The following is a 21705-nucleotide window of genomic DNA, read 5'->3' on the forward strand; positions in this document are numbered from 1 at the left end:
ATCAGCCCCAACGGCCATCGATTGCATGAGCGATGTGCCCACTGCTAATTCAGACGAGGATTTCTTCAAACTACGTCGGTGATATTGGATCTCATCGTGGTCACCTTCACAATATCCTTAATACAGTAGTATAAAAATTATTATCAGGCTTATCACTGCTCAGTTGTGATGGCCCAAACCTACGGAATCTCCAAATGCTACTTACACCTGCTGTACAGTAATATAAGACAGGTTAAAAAAATTATGATATATTAACAATGAACAGGGATCTAGAATATAAAACACGGCTGCAACTCAGAGTAAGCCAAGGAAAACCTTTATCCTTCCTTTAAGTTTTCGATAATTTCCCATATAATAAATTTAACATATAAAAACGAAATTATAATTATGTATCGCCTAGTTTCTTTATCACTCGCACATTGTATTATTTTAGTTTTTCATTTATTTATTTATATTTAAACTTTATTATGCACCAAATTGACAATAAAAATACATCTAAAAGGAAATATTATAAAAAAACGGAGGTGGTACAAGAGGCGGTCTCATCGCACAAGGCGATTTATATTCAGTGATGAAGGCTTTTTATTGACTTCTGGATCACATGAATATACCTAACATAGAAATAACTTATAGAAACTAATAATTGTAAAAATAAATCTCAAGTTAAAATAAAATTAATAACTTTGAAAGAAACACTACCAATGTTACAGCTTTGCTCTAAAAAAAGGTTACAACTAAAAGAAGTTTTAACACATTTAAAATAATTTTCTGTGAACATATTAAACTGTTCAAATTACTGCAAATTATAGAAAGTTGTGATTCTAGTGTAAATAATTTACCTTGTAATTTTTAATTAAATTTCGCCAATGCTTAGATATGTTGAATAGATAACAAATCGTGATTCAGTTCATGACATGTCAGAAGCAATTTATGGTCATAAAGCAGTTGTAAGAACAGTTTCAACGAGTCGGAACGCCGGCAAAGGACCGAAACGGAAACATGACCGTACGTTGATTTATTATCGAACCTCCAATATGCGAACACCCGTCCATAAATATTATAATATCCATTTAAACTTTGATGAGAAATGTATTTATGCAAATTTTCCATGCATCTGGAGAAATAATTCTATTCATAGAATCTATTTTTTATTTTTGAGAGACACTTGACTTCTCAGCATTCTAAGGATTCATAGAGCAGGTCAGTCAATCGCATTGAAAGAAGCGCGTGGTTCGGCGAAACGGGTTTTTGGGTTGGCGCTCCCGTTCAGACACGTATCAGGTAAAGAGGCTACACAAGTGAGAAATGTTCTACTTATGTATCGATGGACATAGAAATCTCTATGAATGGTTTCAGGTGCCTCTTCATAAAAATGTCATAAAAATATTTTAAAAATGACTCCAAAATATACCTTATATTTATGCTACCACAACAAAGCGCTGAACCGCAAATATCTTATATCTCCGCAACAAAAGTTGACGGCGGACAGGCAACGGATCGGCCGATATTCTCCCCTACCCCGCCGTTCGCATATCTAAGGCGCGGTACAGTGCTTTCGGTAGCACTAAACGCTAGATTTATTAAAATATTACAATCACTAATATTTTTAGGAATCTAATTCCAGTAGTCATAAGAATATACTTTCATTGAGTTAACGATGTGCCAATGTTTCTAATACATTTTTTCTTCTATTGGCTAATAGAAAATCTATTACATTTTTCTTCTAGTAATATTGAAAGTAATAAGCGTGCCTTGACATAATAGAATTTAAGCTAAGCGTAACAATTTTTCTTCACTTATAGCGGGACATAAGTTCTGAAGCGAAATTTAATTAACTTCATATAGAAAATCTGCAGCGATGGACAATATTGTATCTATATTATCTATGTTTTAAGATGTTTTTATTTAATATATCATACGATATAAATTGAATTCTGGGCTAGTTGGCCAGCTCACGGCCGTTCAACGAGCTATGGTGAGATCTATTAAATTAATTACGAAATTGAATCAGGAAAGCGAAGGTTCGAAGACGATCGAAAGTGATTGACATAGTCCAGCGGATCGGTAGGTTGAACTGGCAGAAGAAGGTCACATAGGGCGCAGAACAGATGACCGATAGGGTCTTAAAGATCTGGAATAGATACCACGAACCGACAAGATAGGTATAAAACGTCCATCATGGATGCAAGCCGTTTAAAAGCGGTCTAACTGACTCCACGAGTTTAAAATTAATATGTAATGTTTTTTTTTTAATGAACCATTCATTATAATTGAAAATAGCGATATCTGTGATATGTTTTAACATTGAAAATGCATAAAACCCACTTGTAGTAATAACTGCTATCGATACGTATGCAACTTACACGTATATCTAAAAGTCAGCATGCACTTAGCTGGCATGCATACGGTTTTAGGCGTTGTGTGCGAAAAAAAATTAAAATTAATAAAAAAACTCTTTGATATTTATTATTTCCGTTATAGCTAGGTCCAAATAAAGACGTATATGTAACTTATTAATGTACGAGTATTCGTATTGATAGTGTATGTAAATTTAAATATAAGTTAATCAACAAAAAGCCGACATTGTATGTGAATTATATATAATTTTTCCCACGACCTTTTCCTTAAATATCCATGAAGTGACCAAGATATATATTTGTGGTGTAGTTTAACAGGTACGGTAGGCAATGTTAAAGACAACACCCAACGAGATGGAGCACAAAAATTAAAATGCTTAGATGAAAGACAATTTATTTTAAAAGTCATCCGCCTACAACTTCAGATCAACGCCGTAATAAATTATTTTTCATGCGAATAAAATAATTTTTACATAAAACTTTCACCACTCATTTGTAAATATTAAACATTGAATCAAAATTGATATAAGATAGTATTTAATTACATATTCCATCACAGCACTAAAGATTTAATACAAATTCACAAACAACAACACATATGTCACTTGACGCCGTTCGCCATTTTTATATTTAATAATATTTTTCGACGTGAGACGTGATTTTGACAACCGCCTACAAATCATACGGCGCGCGTCCATAGTTTTTGCGCATGCGTAGACCGATGGATTGACAGATAAGCGAAAGCATTTTGACAACTGTGATTATTTCGCTACATATTAAATTAAAACAAGATACTACTAAGCTTTGGATAGTTTTTTGAATATGCAGGGTTATGAGATTGGTTATTGGTGTAAAGGCTTTAAAGTGGTCAATGTTGGGCTCATATTAAATACATCTACTTCTTCGTTTCAGCTGGTAGATGCTCACTGTTAGGCATAGGCCTTCCAAAAAATCGACCTGTGTTGTATAGCCTTTCGTCTCCAGTGGCTAACAGCTAACAATGCCACTTTAAACGAGCAACTCTTCGAGATATGTCCGAGATCTTCGTTATTCTGAGGATATCCTCATTTATAATTTGATCTTGAAGCATAGCTTCGAGCATAGTTCTCTCCATTGCACTCTGGGTGACCATGGATCTTTTTATAACGGCCGTCATAAGCGATCACGTCTCAGGTCCATTCATCACTGGCAACACACACTGGTCAGATCTTCATCGACATTGCGATATTTTGAAAAAAGGGTAATCAATGTTTTTGCTTATTAAAAATATTTCTTTAGTTGTATCTGTGGACTGTTTACTTTCAGAAGTTAAAGGCCAATTGTACATTCATCTTTTTAAATTTTTTTTATTCGTAAAACCAATCATCCTGTAGACAGACGGTAAAGATTATAAGTTACTCGCGGCAAACGTTATGTTATTTGGATAGATTTCGGCTAAATATTAGAAACATCTAACATTAAATTAGTGTCAAGAACGATGTCAATTTATCTGTACGGTATTAAATTCCAAGCGTTAAATAGATAATAATAACATAATCATAAAGGAGATTATGGAAAATTTAATTTTATATGTAATCAATCTTTGCGTCATAAATCTATCTTAACATAGATTAGATTTGAACAAGTAAAATCGGCAATATTGTGCCAAACTATCAGTTCATATTTCACAACTAAATAGCCTAAAACGTACGCAATAAAATGATTATAAAATTATGTATTTATATATTGTGCTTCATTCAACTTATTAATGCAATTAAAGTAACATTTGAAGGTTATAAAGTGTACAAAGTTTTACCTAAGACAGAAAATGAAGTTGAAATTGTGAGGGAAATTCAAAAGAAAGGAATCGGTGAATTTTGGCTTGACCAGTTCGACGTACACGATGGAGTTCGTGTTAATGTGTCGCCAGAGAAAATTGTACAGTTTATAAATATTATGAAAGTTCATAATATTGAATATAAGGAGATTATAAATGATTTGCAAAAGTAAGTAACTTATTTGTTTATAATAATAAGTGGATAAGTGGATCATTTTCATCGTCATTTTGGCTGCCTAATCAAATATGTAATCTCCTGGTAGAAATTGGCTTCCTTCTTCTGACGGCCTTAAACTAGGTCATATATCAACATTTAACGAAGAGGATACGTCTCAGCACATGTTTGAGGAGTATACAGCTTGGGATGAGCTGCGCTGACCTATCAGTACCAAGCCAAGGTACAGAACGGGCAGTCGTGGAGCACTGGTACAACCTTCTGCCAAAAAGTGATGTTGGAGAAGAAGGCTGTGGAGAGAAAGAGAGAGAAAGAAAATCTGAGCTCCTCATCCGTAGTCGGAGACCTAGACGTTGGTCCCATGCAGGATTTCCCCACGAGTAACAAAAAAAAGGTCATGTGTCCACCTTGTCAGTGGAAGCTCTATGCTGTACTTGCTGAATTGGAATATCCTCTGCAGAATCTCAAGTGTCCAGCTGCCAACTGTCCTGATTGCAATATTACCAATACATTGGGCTATTTCAATGACTGCCGTTCATCTAGGGATCCTTCTCTATAGTTAGTTAACACGTTCACTGCGGGCCCAATTTTGAAGAACTTTCAGCTGGTGCGGCTGAGGTCGAATCAGCCTCAAGCTGAACTTCCTAGTAGTGCGGTTGAGGCCTTTTCTGCCTCATATTTCAATCATTTTCTTTACAATATTGAGTCAATGCTTCGCAGACATAAAGAAAGCTATATTTGTCTTTGTCATACCTCATACGGTTGAGTGTAAACAGCCGCCGCACTAGAGAGAAAACACGAGTTTTACGCGCCCCACCAGTGCATAGTCTACCATGAGGCTGAATCGGCCTCAAGCCGCAGTGAACGTGTTAAGCGACTGTTAACATTCCAATAACGTCCTGAGTGCAAGATAACACTTCATTGTTGACAGTCATCACTGGTAACACAATTTGTATTTGTAAGTAATTTTGTAAGAAACTACGACAACAGATAATATGATACATGAAAGAGAAGAATGATAATAATAAAAAATATGAATAAATTACTAGAAATAAAAAGTCCCTGTCCCACACGAGATAAGGGAACGAGAGGTCCCTAACAGCGGGGATCATAGAAAAAAAAAACACAATTTGTATAAATATTCAGCTTCTATAATTAATAAATACTTACTATTCAAACGTGGACACAACGTAAGTAGATCCCCACTAAGTAGACCGACGCTATAATTAAGAGTCGTCGATAAGAGAAGTCACTGCATGACGTCCATCGGCTGAAAATAAAAAGAAACCTGAAAATAAAATTTAATCAAACAAAACTATTTCCTTCAATATTTGTCGTAGTATTAATATACATATATATTTATATATTATAAGTTGATTAAATATCGTTTTATAGTTTAAATTTACATTGTAATAATTTAACACTTTTAACACAAAATTTGTTTAGTCATAAATACTCCGTGTAGACTTATGTAAAGGAAATTAGAATCCTGATCCGTGTATACCCATTATACATGTGAATAAAAATTGTATCGTTAAAATGACTAAAATAAGTTAAAACGGAACAAAAAGAAAAATGTATGTTTACATGTATAAGGTCATTGGTATTTTAAACGGACGAACGTATCTACACGAAAAAAGCGTTTATAAAATTTTTATTACTACATGCTTATTATTTCTGAAACCATTGATAGCAGATAATGTGCTATAAATTCGCCTCTTTAAAGTTTTTATTAATCTATATAAATATGTGTTTTTGTAAACGTTTGTATGTGGGTAACTAACAGGAAACGTATACGTAAATATAGAAAAGACTTCGAAATTTAAAATACGATTCCGGAATGTTGAAGTAATTATGTTGACAGGTGATCGGTATTTTTCTTTTTGCGTACCGCTTAAGCAGTTATTTTTATTTAACCACCTCATTCTTATTTTAAATTAATAGTTAATAAGTGTACTATTATAGGCTGCTAATCCTAAATCATTTTTTAAAATACGCGATAGTTTTATGTGCTATCTTCATCTCCTGATCTTTTGCTTTAGGGCATTTTTTATTACTGCTTTTATCTCCTTTTTCGTACGAACACTACGTAAACGTTTAGATCTTTTTCCGACAAAAACAAAGGAGATTTCATTGTACCTATCAATAGCCCATTACACAAACATTTTACAAATACCAAGCGTATAGAAGATTTTAAATATTATATTTGACACCATACTGCTTCATGTAATACAATCACATAGAATCGATTCAATTTATCACCCTAATCTATTTTAATATCACACAAAATGACAGCTTCCAAATTCAAAAGTAATATTTTGTTTATTTTTAATTATAATCGTATCTATGGCCAGACTGATTGGACGCCTACTTACTTGCTTTAATATTATAATTTTTACACTTAATCATTATTCTCAAGACAATTGACGTTTATATGAGTCTTAAAAGATATTTTCGTATCGATTTTAAAACCAGGCTTTTTACCATTTACTTATGATTTTTCTATTATGTCGCCATTGGATCTCTACAATGGTAATCTAATGGCAGAGTATTTTTTCTAAGGTACAAGTTTTACTTTTTTTTTCGATGACAATTTTCTTATTATTTCTATTTTTACTTTTATTTTATTATTTTCTATATATTTATGTATTTGTTTAATTTTTACATTACTTTACCGGTCCTTACCGGCGCGTGGGCATTATTTCTTTTCTCTTCCTTGATCTGGGTGCAGCGAGCTGCGGTTTCTTGCCAGAGCTTCAAAAGCTATATTTTCTATAAAGGCGAGGGAACTTACGAATTTAAGAATTTTGATCAAATAGTTTTGTTGAAAAAGTGTAAAACAAAAACCTTGTTTCTTTTAGGGTTATTGAAGATCAACTTAAGCCGTCAAACCGTGCTAACAGCAATTCCAGTTTCCTCTCTCTCAGCTGGGATAGGTATCACTCGTTGGAAGAAATAAACTCATGGCTGGACGAACTTCAAGCTAATTATCCTGATATAGTAACCACAGTTGTAATGGGTAAATCCGTTGAGAACAGAGAGATAAAAGGTGTAAAAATAAACTACCATCCGAACAGAGGTTTTCCTTTGATAGGAATGATTGAAGGAACACTTCACGCAAGAGAATGGATAGTACCAGCAACAGCTACGTGGATAATCAAAGAGTTTTTAACAAGCTCCGACGTGGAAATACGTCGCCTGGCTGAGAATTTCGAATGGCATATTTTTCCAGTAGTTAACCCTGATGGATATGTTTACACTTTTACAACAGTGAGTACAACTATGTTTTTAATATCGGTATTTGTGTTTGCCTTGTGGAGCCGTTGCAATTTCGTTGGTTACAATTCTCGGAATAGAGATCCGTGAGGTAAAATTTGAATTTCACACACTACAAGTTCTGCTCATTCCCGTGCGACACTTGAATGTTACGTGGCACGTCTGTGTAACGCGGGTACTATGTTTCCTCGTCCCTCCGATTGTTGTTGGTGCATATTTTAGATTTTTTAAATATTTCAATTTTGATATCACTAAACTCACTTCTAATAGTGCCACCCGAATAATCGAATGTGGAACAAACACCCTTTAATGATTTTTAGTGATTCTACAAATACTTTCAAAACTTGTTTGTTGATACATTTTGTCTAATCTTACGTATTCTTACTAGTGAAATTTATTTTGATATTAATCTGCTTAGTTTCGATGAATTGTAACTTCTTCATAATATTTGTATTACCGTTTTAGTATTAATTCTATTATTAATATATAGTATTTCAACCTCTAATTAATGTTCATTACTAAAACAATTATGGTCAAACATGCATACGCCTGTAATAAGCATACATATTTGGAATTGTATACTATTAGGTACTTATGACAATATTTAACAGATAGTGCTACATAACCAAATATATACAGAATTAGCTTTCAAAAAGAGTGGAAGTTATTTATATATATAAATATGAATATTATACATAATTATAGACATATATATATGTCTATTTATATATGTATATGCTTATATATATATATATATATATATATATATATATATAAATATCTGTATATATTTATAACATTTAGATTTTCGTAAAAATTAAAGCACGTTCACATTATGACATTACTTTTGCACCACTTGTTATTATGTTATTAGTGTTCCATTATAAATAATAAAATTAACAACAAAAGGCATCAACATAATTAAAAAAATATTTATAAAATAAATAGTTATTTTTTGTAACTGTACTCGAATATGTACCATATTATAAAAGTGGAGAGTTTTCAGTTTGCCCTTCTCATATCATTTCGTATTTTTATCTCTCATATATTTGAGTTGATGGATGCCACCATAAGGTAGCTGAATCTGCTTCTTGTTTCTTTCAATTTGGCCACCTATGGCATTATGCTCCTAACGTTCACTAGTGGGCACCGTAAATAATCATATATGGATAACAGCTTCAATAAAATAATGAAGTTTTAAATGGACAATAAATATTTTATTATAATTTTATATACTATGTATAGTTGTATTTTCTTATCTATTTTGTAACGTTTTTTAAAGTCATATTTAATAATTTTAGCACAGAATGTGGCGTAAAAATCGTAGCACGCGTAATTTTACATCGTGCGCGACCTCTGGTGTAGATGACGACATGAGTAACGGAGTCGACCTTAATAGAAATTTCGATTTTGTGTGGATGGGTAAGTCTTATTTTGAATCAATTAACATAATTTTAACAACATCTTAGAGATTCATACGGTACGGTAGTTTAAGCGAATTTTCTTAAACCTATTACCCAGCTATTTACAAGTACCAACTTATTGTATATATGTCTCAAAAGTTTTTATTTATTTATTTTTTAACATTTTCCCTTTACACTTTAGCCAGTATTATGAATATTAAACAAAGTGATACAACTATATATAGTAACATAATTATTGTCGTGATAAACCAGAAAGGAAATATTACTCTGTGCAGATTTGATAAGCAATTATGTATTTTAAAACATCTCACCATAAAGCTTAATATCATAAAAACATCTAATAGAAATGATAAAGCCAGAATATTTCTTTGTCTAGTTCATATTATCTGGAAGATTAAAATTACATTATTTGGATATTATTTGTCATTTGTTTTTCTGTTTTAAGTCAAAGAAGATAAATTGATAAACAGTGGTATCGAGTTGATATTATTTTTAACGTAAAACTAAAAGTGGTTAGAAGGTTATCCCTAAATATTTTGTCATAGGACATACTTTTATTGCGTGTTAGTTAGATCGTCATTTCAGCCTATAGTCACCATCTGCACGCCATAGGCCTCCCCAAAGATATCCATCTTATACCATAATCACCACACTTGACAGCGGGTTGGCAATTCCAGAAGATGGGCAGCCGCGGACGCTGCTGCCCATCTTCTGGAAACTTCTTTGTAATCAGTGGCAATTCTATATAATTAATGCACAAAGTGTAAATTACAAAAGATTGTTTCCCGGGATTCGAACTCGCGATCGCAATTCTCAGTCCTTATTTCTGAGGTACCACTGCTCGCTTGGATGGATTGTAATAACTCATAAAAACTGCGAGACATACTTCGACTAGATGTTGTCAAGTTAAACATTCTGTTGTAGAAAAATATTAATCAATGTTCATTATTCCTGTCGTATTATAAATAAACAATAAAGATTTGTTTTTTTTTCTGTATATTGAAAACAATTTTTTTAAATAAAACTTAGTTTATTAATATTGGCATGACATCTAGGTTTACAGACACACTGATTCTCGCAACGCAAAAGCGCTCCGTCGCATTTTTCAAGATAAAAAATACAGCACTTTAGCGGTCTATTGCAGTTAAACAGTTAATTATTTTGAATGAAAACGAACGTTCATTTGATTTGAATATGATTTCAGAAACTGGAGCCTCTGATAATCCATGCAGCAATACTTTCGCTGGACCGGCTCCATTCTCCGAGCCGGAAGCAAGAGCTGTCGCTGATTACGTTATGAAAATATATAGTAACGGGACATTTATGTACTACTTTGGCCTTCATTCATTCACACAACTCATTGTTATACCCTACAGCCACATGACAGCTGCAGAAGCCGCAAATGCTACGAATTACGCTGATATGGTTTGTATTGCATATAATTTCAGTTAATTTAACTCATATTATTAATTGTAACTTCTTAGAAGAAAATATTCTTCACCGTCACCATCATCATGGCAGCCGATATACGCTCACTGCAAGACATAGATTATTAAATATCAGAGATTTTTTGCAGTCGAAACTTTCGTTCAGACAGTTTTTCACGGTGGCTTGTAAATGCACGATGGACGTCCCCTGTTTCCTCATTTTATTATAATTTTTGTGAATGTTCAAAATATTATCGTAAATATATAGTAAGTTCACTGTAAGAATTTTGATTTATTTGAACCGATTTATCAAGGAGATTCGAGGCCCTAAGTTGTGTATAGCACGGATGGCTCTTTTGTAATACAAATATATTTTCAATATCCGCACCTATACCGTCAAGCATCAAGCCATAGAACATAATGCTGTGTAAATGACTAAAATACACTTTACTAGCAGTATCAATATTAGAGTAGCGTTTTATCTTCTTAACGGCATATGCTGCAGCAGTAAACCTGACTGACAGAGACTCAATATGAAGAATTGATGGTGACACCCAGAAAAATCGTAGTGTCTATAAATTTTAAAATATCACTATTTATTTTAATTAATTAGTGTTTTATATTTGTTAGGTTAACTTTGATTTGAATGCACCATAGTTTCAGAGACTTTATTCTATGTCGACGCATGTACTAACAATCAACAAAAGTATAGAAACAAATATTACGTTATATAGTATTATTAGTATACATAGTTGTACTGTATTATAATCTTGCATGTGTCATTTTTTTTCAATTAATTTAAAAAAAAAACTTTTTGATTACAGTTCGTAATTGCAACGAATGGTGCTGAAAAATTAAAACAAAGATTCGGAACTGAATACAGAGTGGGAGTTTCAGCCGATGTTATGTGTAAGTATAACTTTGGATGCGTATTCATAGATAATACAGGGTGATTGTTTAAAGTTTTAAATATACTATTTGTGATAATGTTATAATTAGTAAACAGATTGTAAGATGATTTCTGAACGTCGCCCGCATGAAGAAGATGGATGAATGCGGAAGTACAGCTCTCTCTCTCTCTTATGACGACGTCGCCATTGTGTGAGACGTATTAAGAATTTTTCTCGATTAAAATTAGTTATAATACTAAATTACCACCCATCATTTAGACCATGGATGCACAGACCGCGGCCAGCCGCTCTAATACTAGTGGCCCGCCGACAGCAAAAATAATACTCTCGTACATTCGAAAAATATTGAATTTTATTTCAGAATAAAACCAAAAAAATTAATCACCTAAACTTCTGGCGGCCGGCCCGCCATCAGTTAATGATTAGTCCGAGTGGCCCCTAGTCTTAATAAGTCTGTGCAACCATGATTTAAGCCCACCTCCATATTTATATAAAAACTAACACTTTTGTTTTAATTTAAAAGTTAGAAAAATAGAAAATAGTCGCTGTATTATATATCATCATTATATCAGCCGAAGGCTTAGTTCGCCTTCATAAAACCCTTAAATAGATTTCACTCCCTTAATTATATTTCAGTAATATAAAAGATATGTCGATTTTATATATAAATAAATATATCATTATATACAGATCCAATGAGCGGTGCGAGCTTCGACTGGGTGAAGTTTGAAACGAAGGTTCCAGTGTCGTTCCTGATCGAGTTGAGGGACCTTGGAGAATACGGTTTCCTTTTACCACCAGAACAGATTATTCCTAACAACCTAGAGGTCATGGATGCACTTTTAGAGATAGATAGGACTACCCTTAAATTAGGGTATTACGCGTCAGGCAAAGAAAATATTGTCTGTTCGTTATCTTTGATTCTTTTTTCATTTGTTTTTAAACTATTTGTAACTTAAGTTTATTAAACTTATTATTATTTCACGCTTTGTTCATTTATTTAAAAACAGAATATTTATGTTAGAACCATTTAATAATATGTAACAATAAAATGTATTTAATGCCTGTGGAACACCTGACTATTCGAGCTAAACTGTAATAAAATAACTGATTACATTTTTTAATCATAATCTTTAATTTGTTGAGTTTTATTTGAGTTTATATACCAAATAGGCACAAGTTAACTATCAGATAGAAAGGCATATAAAGATGTTGTTATTATATATCTCAATTTTCTCTTTTTTTAATCGAATAATATTGTTAAGAGATTTATTGACACAAACTGAATATTTTAAAAGCTGCACTACAGTAAATACAATCGCGAGTATCAAAACTAAGTGTCATAGAGCGTTGATACAGGTAAACTTTCCAATTAAAATAAAATCCTGTAAAGTCGAAGTTCACGCTAAGTAAAACGTCTTTATTATTCCTTGTCAGCCTTGCTCAACTTTAAATTTAGTGAAAGCTTCCTATCTCTAATTTTTCACAGATATGGGCAGTAATGGTCCTGTTGCTGCCAACCACTTTCATGGTATCGTCTTTCTATTGCATTTATGGTCGTATCAGTGATCGTGTTGAACGTTTCTGATCCTATGGTCTTATTTCTAGCAGGTGCTTTTTTCTGCTAATGACGCCGTCTCATTTTCGTTTGCGTCTCGTCGAAGAAGATATCTGTGACTTTTATTTAAGTCTTGCAATATTTATTTGTTTTTCGACCCTTTAGACACTAAACTTGGTGACGCTAAGGCTTAGAGTTTTACCAAGTCATTACAGTAAGTATAATGAATTATGTAGTATAAAATAAATCGCCTCAACTCTGAAATTTAAATATATATGTTTTAATAGAAGGTCCATAAGCGTAAAGGTACATTTGGGGTAGGTACTTTATCAAAGGTCAAGAAAGTTAAATAACATTAATTAGCTCGTCTCAAAGTACTTAGCTATACAATTAAAAAAAATTATGTATAATCGTTCTTTACTATTCTAATAGTAATTACTTAATCTATATAAGTAACCTAGTTGCGATCATAAAAAGCTCGCGATGTTTCAACTTCTGTTGAAGTCTGAAAAATAATTTAAACTCAAAGTAATTTGTAAAAAGTTTGTTCCGTATAAACATTTTCTACTTTTCAGAAGAAACAAAGCGATGTTCCGCAAGTCTTTACAAATTATCTCAGTCCTTTTAGTTCTTCGCATTTCAAGAAATGAATTGTTAGGCAATAAGAATTTCCGCTCTAGAATTTCCTCTGTCAATTAAAAAAGTAATTAAAAATTAACCAGACATTTGATTAGAGTTAATCATGGTTTGTTTCTAAACCGCGTAAGAATACTTATATAAAATATTCAACATCAATGTTTTCTTACAAATAATTAATTTTTGATCCGATCGTAGGTCGCGAGTTCAATTCCAACCTTATGTAATTAATAAAAAAAGACTGTGTTTGGCACTAATCGGTGTAACATAACTCCTGAAGATGCCCCGTGGAGGGGTGAAACACGTGTTGAGTAATTTGACGGTGGCAGTTCTGTGATTCGCATTGTTTGCCGCATACGCAGTTATCAGCGTGCTGGCGGGCGGTGCACTTTGTTGCACGACTACCACTGTATGTGCGGAAGTGGCTAAATATTGGTCCTTTTCTTACTAAGGTAACGCCTGATTCCATTAAATAATTATGTAATTCACACGTTGTGCATTAATTATTATATAAGATTTCCACTGCACACAAACGAAACATCGCGAAGGCCCCCTTTACAAGATTTGTAAAAAGGGTAAATAAATAAATGAATAAAATAAACAAGTGGTTAGAGACTGGTGAAATATTAAGTAATGAGACATAGACTTCTCCGGTAAATTTCCAATACGCTGACCGCTTTGAAGCGGCCTGTAATCGGCGTCTTTCGACGCCGTCTGTCCAGATTATGGGTGGAAGTTGTACTGTGCTAACAGATCCGTTGTCTTCACTCCTGAATTCGGAGGTCTCAGCATCAGTTCCACCATCATATTACGGTGAAGGAAAAGGCCGCGTCATTAGGCATATATTTACTAAGACTCCACGAGTTCCACGAAAAATAATTCTTATATTATTAATAAGTTTTTTTTATTATTATCGACGAAAAACCTTTTCAAATATTAACTAACTTAGAGATATCTAATTTTGCAATGTCTCACTATATCTTATCAAAACTATTGATAACTTTGAATACATTCCATGGCTACATTATTGATAACAATAATCTGTAATGATTAAATACAAAGCTAATAACAAAATTAATATAAATTTTTGTTTATTACGTGTCCTAGTTTCATATACAGAGCACGCATGGCAAGATGAGACTTAATATTATATTATTAGTTAGCTATTATGTGTTCACTGTAAACGCTTATAAAAGTTATACGAATTATAAAGTTTATGATGTAGTTGCGAGTAATGAAGTACAAGTCCAGATCTTGCAAGATTTGAAAAAGGACGGCTATGATTATTGGACTGATGTATTCGGAGTTGGCAACAATGTTAGAATAATGGTTCCGCCTTCAAGACAAGTTGAGTTCGTTGATTATTGTAAAACGGTCGGATTGGATCCAGTTGTCAGTATTAATGACGTACAAAAGTAAGTAAATTTTTATGTTGAATAGCAAAACGCGAATAAATATAAATATCACACGATAATTTTTGTGTCAAAAAATTTATAACAAGATAAAACAAAGGGTCAATATATTTTGCGAAGAACTTATAGATGATTTCATTGAATTTTTTATTGCATTGCTATCTATAATGTTTCTAAACAATTTCCAGATTGATCGAAGATCAGTTAAAATCTCACGAGCAAAGTGATCGCAGCAACACCCTTGGGTCTTTTAGTTGGAGTAGATATCATACATTGGCGGAAATTCACGCTTGGCTCGACGAATTAGCAACTACATATCCAAATGTCGTTACTACTGTCAGAATGGGGATATCTTTAGAAGGTGAACCAATCAAAGGTGTAATAATTGACTTTAAGCCTGGAGAAAGAGGAGATTCGCCTCTGATTGCGATGATAGAAGGCGGTATACATTCTCGTGAATGGATTTCTCCAGCGACAGTCACTTGGATAATAAAGGAATTTTTGACAAGCAATGATGCAGACTTGCGTCATTTAGCAGAAGCATTCGTTTGGCACATTTTTCCTGTTGTTAACCCTGATGGTTATAACTACACTTTCACAAGTGTAAGTTTTAAACTTTATAGTTTTAATTAATCCTGACTATTTAAAGGTGCTAGAACAAAGATCGTGGACCTTCAAAACGCTGAATATAGTAAATTATCCACCCCCAAAGTAGACAGATGATTAGGTCATTGAGAGACGCTAGACGCAGGTCGTTTCTAACTAGTCTTCTAGGAAATCTATGGAGGTGGCTTATGGACATCAGTGAACGTTCTCCTACTTAAATGATGATGATGATAACAATATATATAATGTACTATTTACAGGCTAATAAAATAAAAAATAGAGTGATGATGTTTCTATAGTTTGACCTCAAAATATTTTGACTCTGAAGCGTTAGTTCTTTTAGGTTACGATTTACAATTACAGCCTTTGTTCGATATTTGGTAGGCGCGTTAAACCATTGTGTGATATATAAATAATCATATCCATAGATATAGATTACTTTGGCCCTGGATAAATCCTTAATATGGATTCGTTAACAGGTGTTATTTAGTATTGTCTATATTTGACCTCTTACCATTCTTTTCATTTTTGTGACACTAAACAAAAATTTTATTTTATAAATGTTCTTCCTTGATAACTGCAAATAATACCTGCAAATAAAATTTGTATATCTATTTAAAACTTTATCAACACCATTTACACCAATAATTTTTAATTGTTATTCATAGCCTGAGTGTCTTTTCTCTTAAGGTCTATCAGCCGCCAAACCTTGTCTATCATTTTCTAGAGACACGTGAGTTATGGAGAGTTACTATGCCCTTTTATATAATTCTATTCTTAAAATTGTATTATCAATTTAACACTGAATATAGAGCGCTTTTAACCAGTATTCTTGGAAATCTATGAGAAAGGCCTTTGCTCTGGTGTATATTTTGTATAGCATATAGTTATTTTATGATTAACATTTAATATTTATATCCCGACCATCGGCACCCGCGTATTTGAAGAGATATTTAATGTAATCAGGCGTTACCTTGCGGAAGTCCATCTTAAATAAGAAAAGGACCAATATTTAGCCACTTCCGCACATGCAGTGGTAGTCGTGCAACAAAGTGCACCGCCCTCCAGCCAGCTGATAAATGCGTATGCGGCAAACAATGCGAATTACACAACTGCCACCGTCAAATCACTCAACACGTGTTTCACCCCTCCACGGGGCATTTTCACAAGTTATGTTACACCGATTAGTGCCAAATACAGAGTCACACTCTGTAAATCTAAATATTGGTCCTTTTATTTAAAGAAATACACGTACCAGTCGAAAATCACTGATTTAATAATAGCAGTAATGGGTACCGTTTTGATCTTTTTCAATTTATTTAGTATTTTTTATATTGGTATATAAGATTAGATATGTAACAGTACAAGTACGAATGAAATACGGCCAGACTAGTCACGTGACATATTTTTATCAGCAATAAATAGATTACCGACGTCACAGTTGAGGTCGGGGAATTCCCTGGCTGCAGGCAGCGAAAGATCGATCATGGTGGCGATCTTTTGGGGAAGTCTCATGCCTTGTAATGGGTGTCTGTGGGAGTCGTATATATACTGATGTGATGTCTGAATTAATAATAGGTGTAAGATTTTGTGGGCGAGCGTAGCCGACGGGCGAACTTAGTGTGCCGAATTAGTGCGGCGAGCAAATGCACGCACCGGTGACGCGGGCGCAGACCTTTTGTTACTTTTGTTTCTTTTATTTCTTTTGCGCCTTTGTTCTATTGCCCGCTTTCACTCGGTCGCAGAGCACATTGCGCCCCAGAGTTCCACGACGAATGCACGTCCTTTTTGCTCGCACTCAAGCGCTAATTAAAATTTGTTCGTGTGTTAAATAAATTGATAAAGTGTTACAAATATCTCTTAAATAGACACCAACTCTTTATGTCCATCGGCTGAAAAGTAGAAGGAGAATCAGTAGATTTTATATATAGAAATGATATGTATTTTCTAGCCCCAAAATAATGATTAGTTGCTATTAAAATTCGACAAATATATAAACAAGATCATTGGTTTTGTTATCAGGATCGCATGTGGAGAAAGAACAGAAACACAGCAAATTACAGGAATTGCACAAACAATTCTAATGACTTGAGCAATGGCATTGACTTGAACAGGAATTTTAATTTCCTTTGGATGAGTAAGAACTTTTTGGTCATCCACATTTACATCTCTTATTATTGCTATTTCCATTGTATTATCAACTTGAAGTTTAGTGATGAAAATGTAGAAAAATAACATGATAAAATGACTAATTATTGACGATTGTGTATTAAAAAAGTTTTTTATATGTATATATTTTATAAAAAACTTTATTTTTTTATACGTATTTATTTATTTTTATATGTATATATAATATAAGTTATAAAGAATGAAGGTACAATAACCATGAAAGAGTTTCATATCTACATCCACGTAAAAGATAAATATATAGATAAAGATATACATGCTTACAATTCGACGTATAGTACGAAGTACTTGTTAGCAATTTTTTTAATAAAAAATTCATTGCAGCTACCGGTGCTTCATCCGATCCTTGCACTCAGATATTCGCTGGACCCAGTGCTGGTTCCGAGCAGGAGACGCAAGCCATTTCAAATTACGTTCTCACTCTTAATCAGACTGGAAATTTATTATACTATTTTGCGTTTCATTCCTATTCTCAAATGATACTCGTTCCATATAGTCATGCCTCAGGGTCCGCTGTACTTGAAGCTGAAAACTATGCAGATATGGTGAGATATATTTACGAATTTAAATCAAGATTTTTTACATTTTCCTAACGTTTTTCTGGAAGAACGCAAAAATGTTTATGATAAAAAGGTTAGAAGGTAAAATTTTATTCAAAAATATTTCTTGAAATAATTTTCAATGACTTTTAGTCTATGTTGAGTAAACGTTATTTGATTATAATTATACTCCGATGAATGTTCAGCACGCAGAACAGACAGCCGCTACAGCCTTAAGGTTCTAGAGTAGAGACCTCCGCACCCACGACGTTCACATACAAGGTGGTTGCGACCTTGTAAAAGTCGTTGTAACGGTTCCGATATATATACCACTACTGATAGCCGGTATTAACATAATCCAGTTGTAATCGACTGAAATGATAATGATGGTGATAATAATGATGATCTTCTGAGATGATTACAAGCATTATTGATAAAATAATTGACATTTTTATGGTATGAAATAATTCAAATTATTTTGACATTTAAATATATATATATTATGTTACATAGCTATATAATGTTATATAGCTATGTAACATAATGTTATATATATATATATATATATATATATATATATATATGTTCAACATACCAGAATGCAATTTTTGTAAATTTGAAAGGTAGCTTGGGACAGTTTACTTATCATCACTTAGTTTTTTTTTAATTTATGTTACAGTTTAGTTCCATTCTTAGCGAGAATACAGTGATGGTCCCCTTTACTAATATACTTTGAAGGAAAACGTTGTGAGAAATATACACTCATATATATATAATGACGGTTTGACATTACTTATGATTTGAATAACTATGACATTTGTTGTAACATATTTTGTATTTACAAAAACCTATAAACACCCACATTGCTGTGAGAAAGTATCGGCCGATTTTTTACTGTAAGAAAAAATATTCATCGTTTTTCTTTTACAGTATGAAATTGCAATTCGCGGTGCCGACAAACTTACTTCGAGACATGGAACTCCCTACACCGTTGGGACTTCGGCGGATATTTTGTGTGAGTGATTATAAACTCATTATTGTAGATTACGCACTTATGATTAAAATTTTTAATACACAGTCGTTCAATTAGGTGAATTATAATATATTAATGTACGTTTTATCTTCCCAGTCTATCGATTGTATCATAAAGCCGTTCGTAATTCTCATGCGGTTGTATAGATTACTACTTTTAACGATTTTATCATATTAATACGTTTTATTCATATTGTTAGTTGATTATGATTGTTTACATTTATACTATACGAAGAAGAATGTCAGAAAAGGTCCCAATTTGATTGAAAGTAGAATCAGATTCAACTCATCTGTTATTTCATCCTTTATTTAATGGAATCAGGCGTTAACTTGCGGAAGTCCATTCTAAGTAAGAAAAGGATCAATTTTTAGCCACTTCCACACATGCAGTGGTAATTGTGCAACAAAGTGCACCGCCCGCCAGCCTGCTGATTAGACTCTGTGTTTGGCACTAATCGGTGTAACATAACTCCTTAAGATGCCTCGTTGAGGGGTGAAACACGTGTTGAGTGATTTAACGGTGGCAGTTGTGTAATTGGCATTGTTTACCGCATACGCATTTATCAGCGGGCTGGCGGGCGATACACTTTGTTGCACGACTACCACTGCATGTGCGAAAGTGGCTAAATATTGGACCCTATCTTACATATAATCCTTTATCTTAAAACTATTAGTGTTTTAAATTTGGACTTTTTTTGCTATCACTTCTACGAAAAATATAGTAGCAGAATAATTAGTTTCCGAGCTTTGATATCTTCAATATAAACTCTTTAGGCGAGTACCAGAAATTTAAATTTGTTGTAAATTTTACAGCAGCGTGCACGCTCGAAGTTTAACATTGATTGCTGCTTTATTAGATTAGATCAATACTGTAATCTTCTAACTCATTCTCATCTCGAACGAAGTATCTTGGATCGAGAAATCGAAGTAATTTTTTTATTTTTCATAATAACTTCTTTTTATTTACAGACGAAGTGAGCGGTTCCAGTTTCGACTGGGTCAAAGGCGTTGCCAACGTGCCAATTGTGTATTTGTTCGAGTTACGCGACGTCGGTGAATACGGTTTCCTTTTGCCACCGGAACAAATTGTTCCAAACAATGAGGAGATCATGGATTGTCTGCTTGAAATCGATAGAACTACAAGAGAAATCGGTTATTACTCAGGAGCCAATGCGTTATTTAGCTCTCTAGTTATATTGTTAATAAGCACTGCTTTTATTATTTTGAATTAATTTATCTTATGTATATTATATTATTTATTAAAAAAGTTAATTTTACTTTATGGTTCCTAACACAATATACATTTAATAAAAATTATCATTAAACTTTATTTTTTAATTCTATTCAGCCGATGGACGCTCTACAAGGCATGATCTTTCCCCAGAGATTTTTCTTTATCCTTTCGTTCTCCTACCCTATTTATGGGACAGGTACGTTTTTATCTTTTAATCGTTCACTTTCTTTTCTTTTTTATTTCCATGCTCTTCTGTCATACTACACATGATCTATCTTTCTTCTACTTACATTTTACAATATCTATTGTTCTTTTACTTACTTTCTACTGTTCACTCATCGCCTCACTTTCTTCGCCTCGTTCCTTACTATCACAGCTTTTGATTATCACATTTATTTGGTTATTTTACATTTTAACACAGATTACATAGTTTTTGTTTTATTTACTTTATAATTATTTCTAATTGTATTTAGCTACTACCTGTATTAGTTTTGTTTACATTTATTACTTATTTTGCAATAATCAAGGAACACTGGCCTGTCGGGTTTTTCTTCTATTAAAACATTAAAGGCGGGAGATGTTGACGAAAGCATGCTAGGTAACGCGGCAACCGCACCACCTCGTCTTTCATCCTAGAGCGTGCGATATTTTGTATAACCATAAAAAATGTACTAACTAAACACTAATTACAAAAATGAATAATCTAGTATCTTTTATTAGCATGACAATATTGTTAACACTCTGGTGACGAGGTTGATTGTAAAATTCGCAATTGAAGCAAGTTAATTTTTTTATGTGCTGCATAAACTACGCAGTGCGTTGGACAAATAGCTTTTTGCCCTAATTATCTATCTGAATCGAGTTGTGCCTTTTCATGTCTAGCGAAAGACGTCGAGTCGGATCAGTTTTATATTGTGAAGTTTATGGTGCGAGTCCGATGAACCGATTTATGAGATTATTCATAGTACTACGACTCCTGACTTTAACACGTTCACTGCGGCTTGAGGCCGATTCAGCCTCATGGTAGACTTTGCACTGGTGCGGCGCGTAAAACTCGTGTTTTCTCTCTCGTGCGGCGGCTGTTTACACTCAACCGTATGAGGTATGACAAAGAC

At 33.3% G+C, this 21705-nt stretch overlaps 2 protein-coding genes across 2 annotated transcripts; both read left to right on the forward strand.

Moving 5' to 3' along the window:
• Nucleotides 1-3996: 3996 nt before the first annotated feature.
• Nucleotides 3997-12345, forward strand: LOC137920018 (zinc carboxypeptidase-like). The gene is made up of 6 exons (XM_068763251.1): nucleotides 3997-4342; nucleotides 7210-7618; nucleotides 8926-9046; nucleotides 10253-10473; nucleotides 11300-11384; nucleotides 12077-12345. Exons 1-6 carry the CDS (start codon nucleotides 4056-4058, stop codon nucleotides 12343-12345), a joined length of 1392 nt encoding a protein of 463 aa, XP_068619352.1. The 5' UTR covers nucleotides 3997-4055.
• Nucleotides 12346-14693: 2348 nt separating this feature from the next.
• On the forward strand, nucleotides 14694-20592 carry LOC137919660 (zinc carboxypeptidase-like). The gene is made up of 6 exons (XM_068762791.1): nucleotides 14694-14995; nucleotides 15181-15595; nucleotides 17621-17735; nucleotides 18110-18330; nucleotides 19255-19339; nucleotides 20326-20592. Exons 1-6 carry the CDS (start codon nucleotides 14715-14717, stop codon nucleotides 20586-20588), a joined length of 1380 nt encoding a protein of 459 aa, XP_068618892.1. The 5' UTR covers nucleotides 14694-14714; the 3' UTR covers nucleotides 20589-20592.
• Nucleotides 20593-21705: the final 1113 nt, after the last annotated feature.

Source organism: Battus philenor, unplaced genomic scaffold (genome assembly GCF_028537555.1).
Source record: "Battus philenor isolate CCGP_79_NKW_IND1 unplaced genomic scaffold, ilBatPhil1.0.hap1 SCAF_17, whole genome shotgun sequence".
Classification (NCBI taxonomy): Eukaryota; Metazoa; Arthropoda; class Insecta; order Lepidoptera; family Papilionidae; genus Battus; species Battus philenor.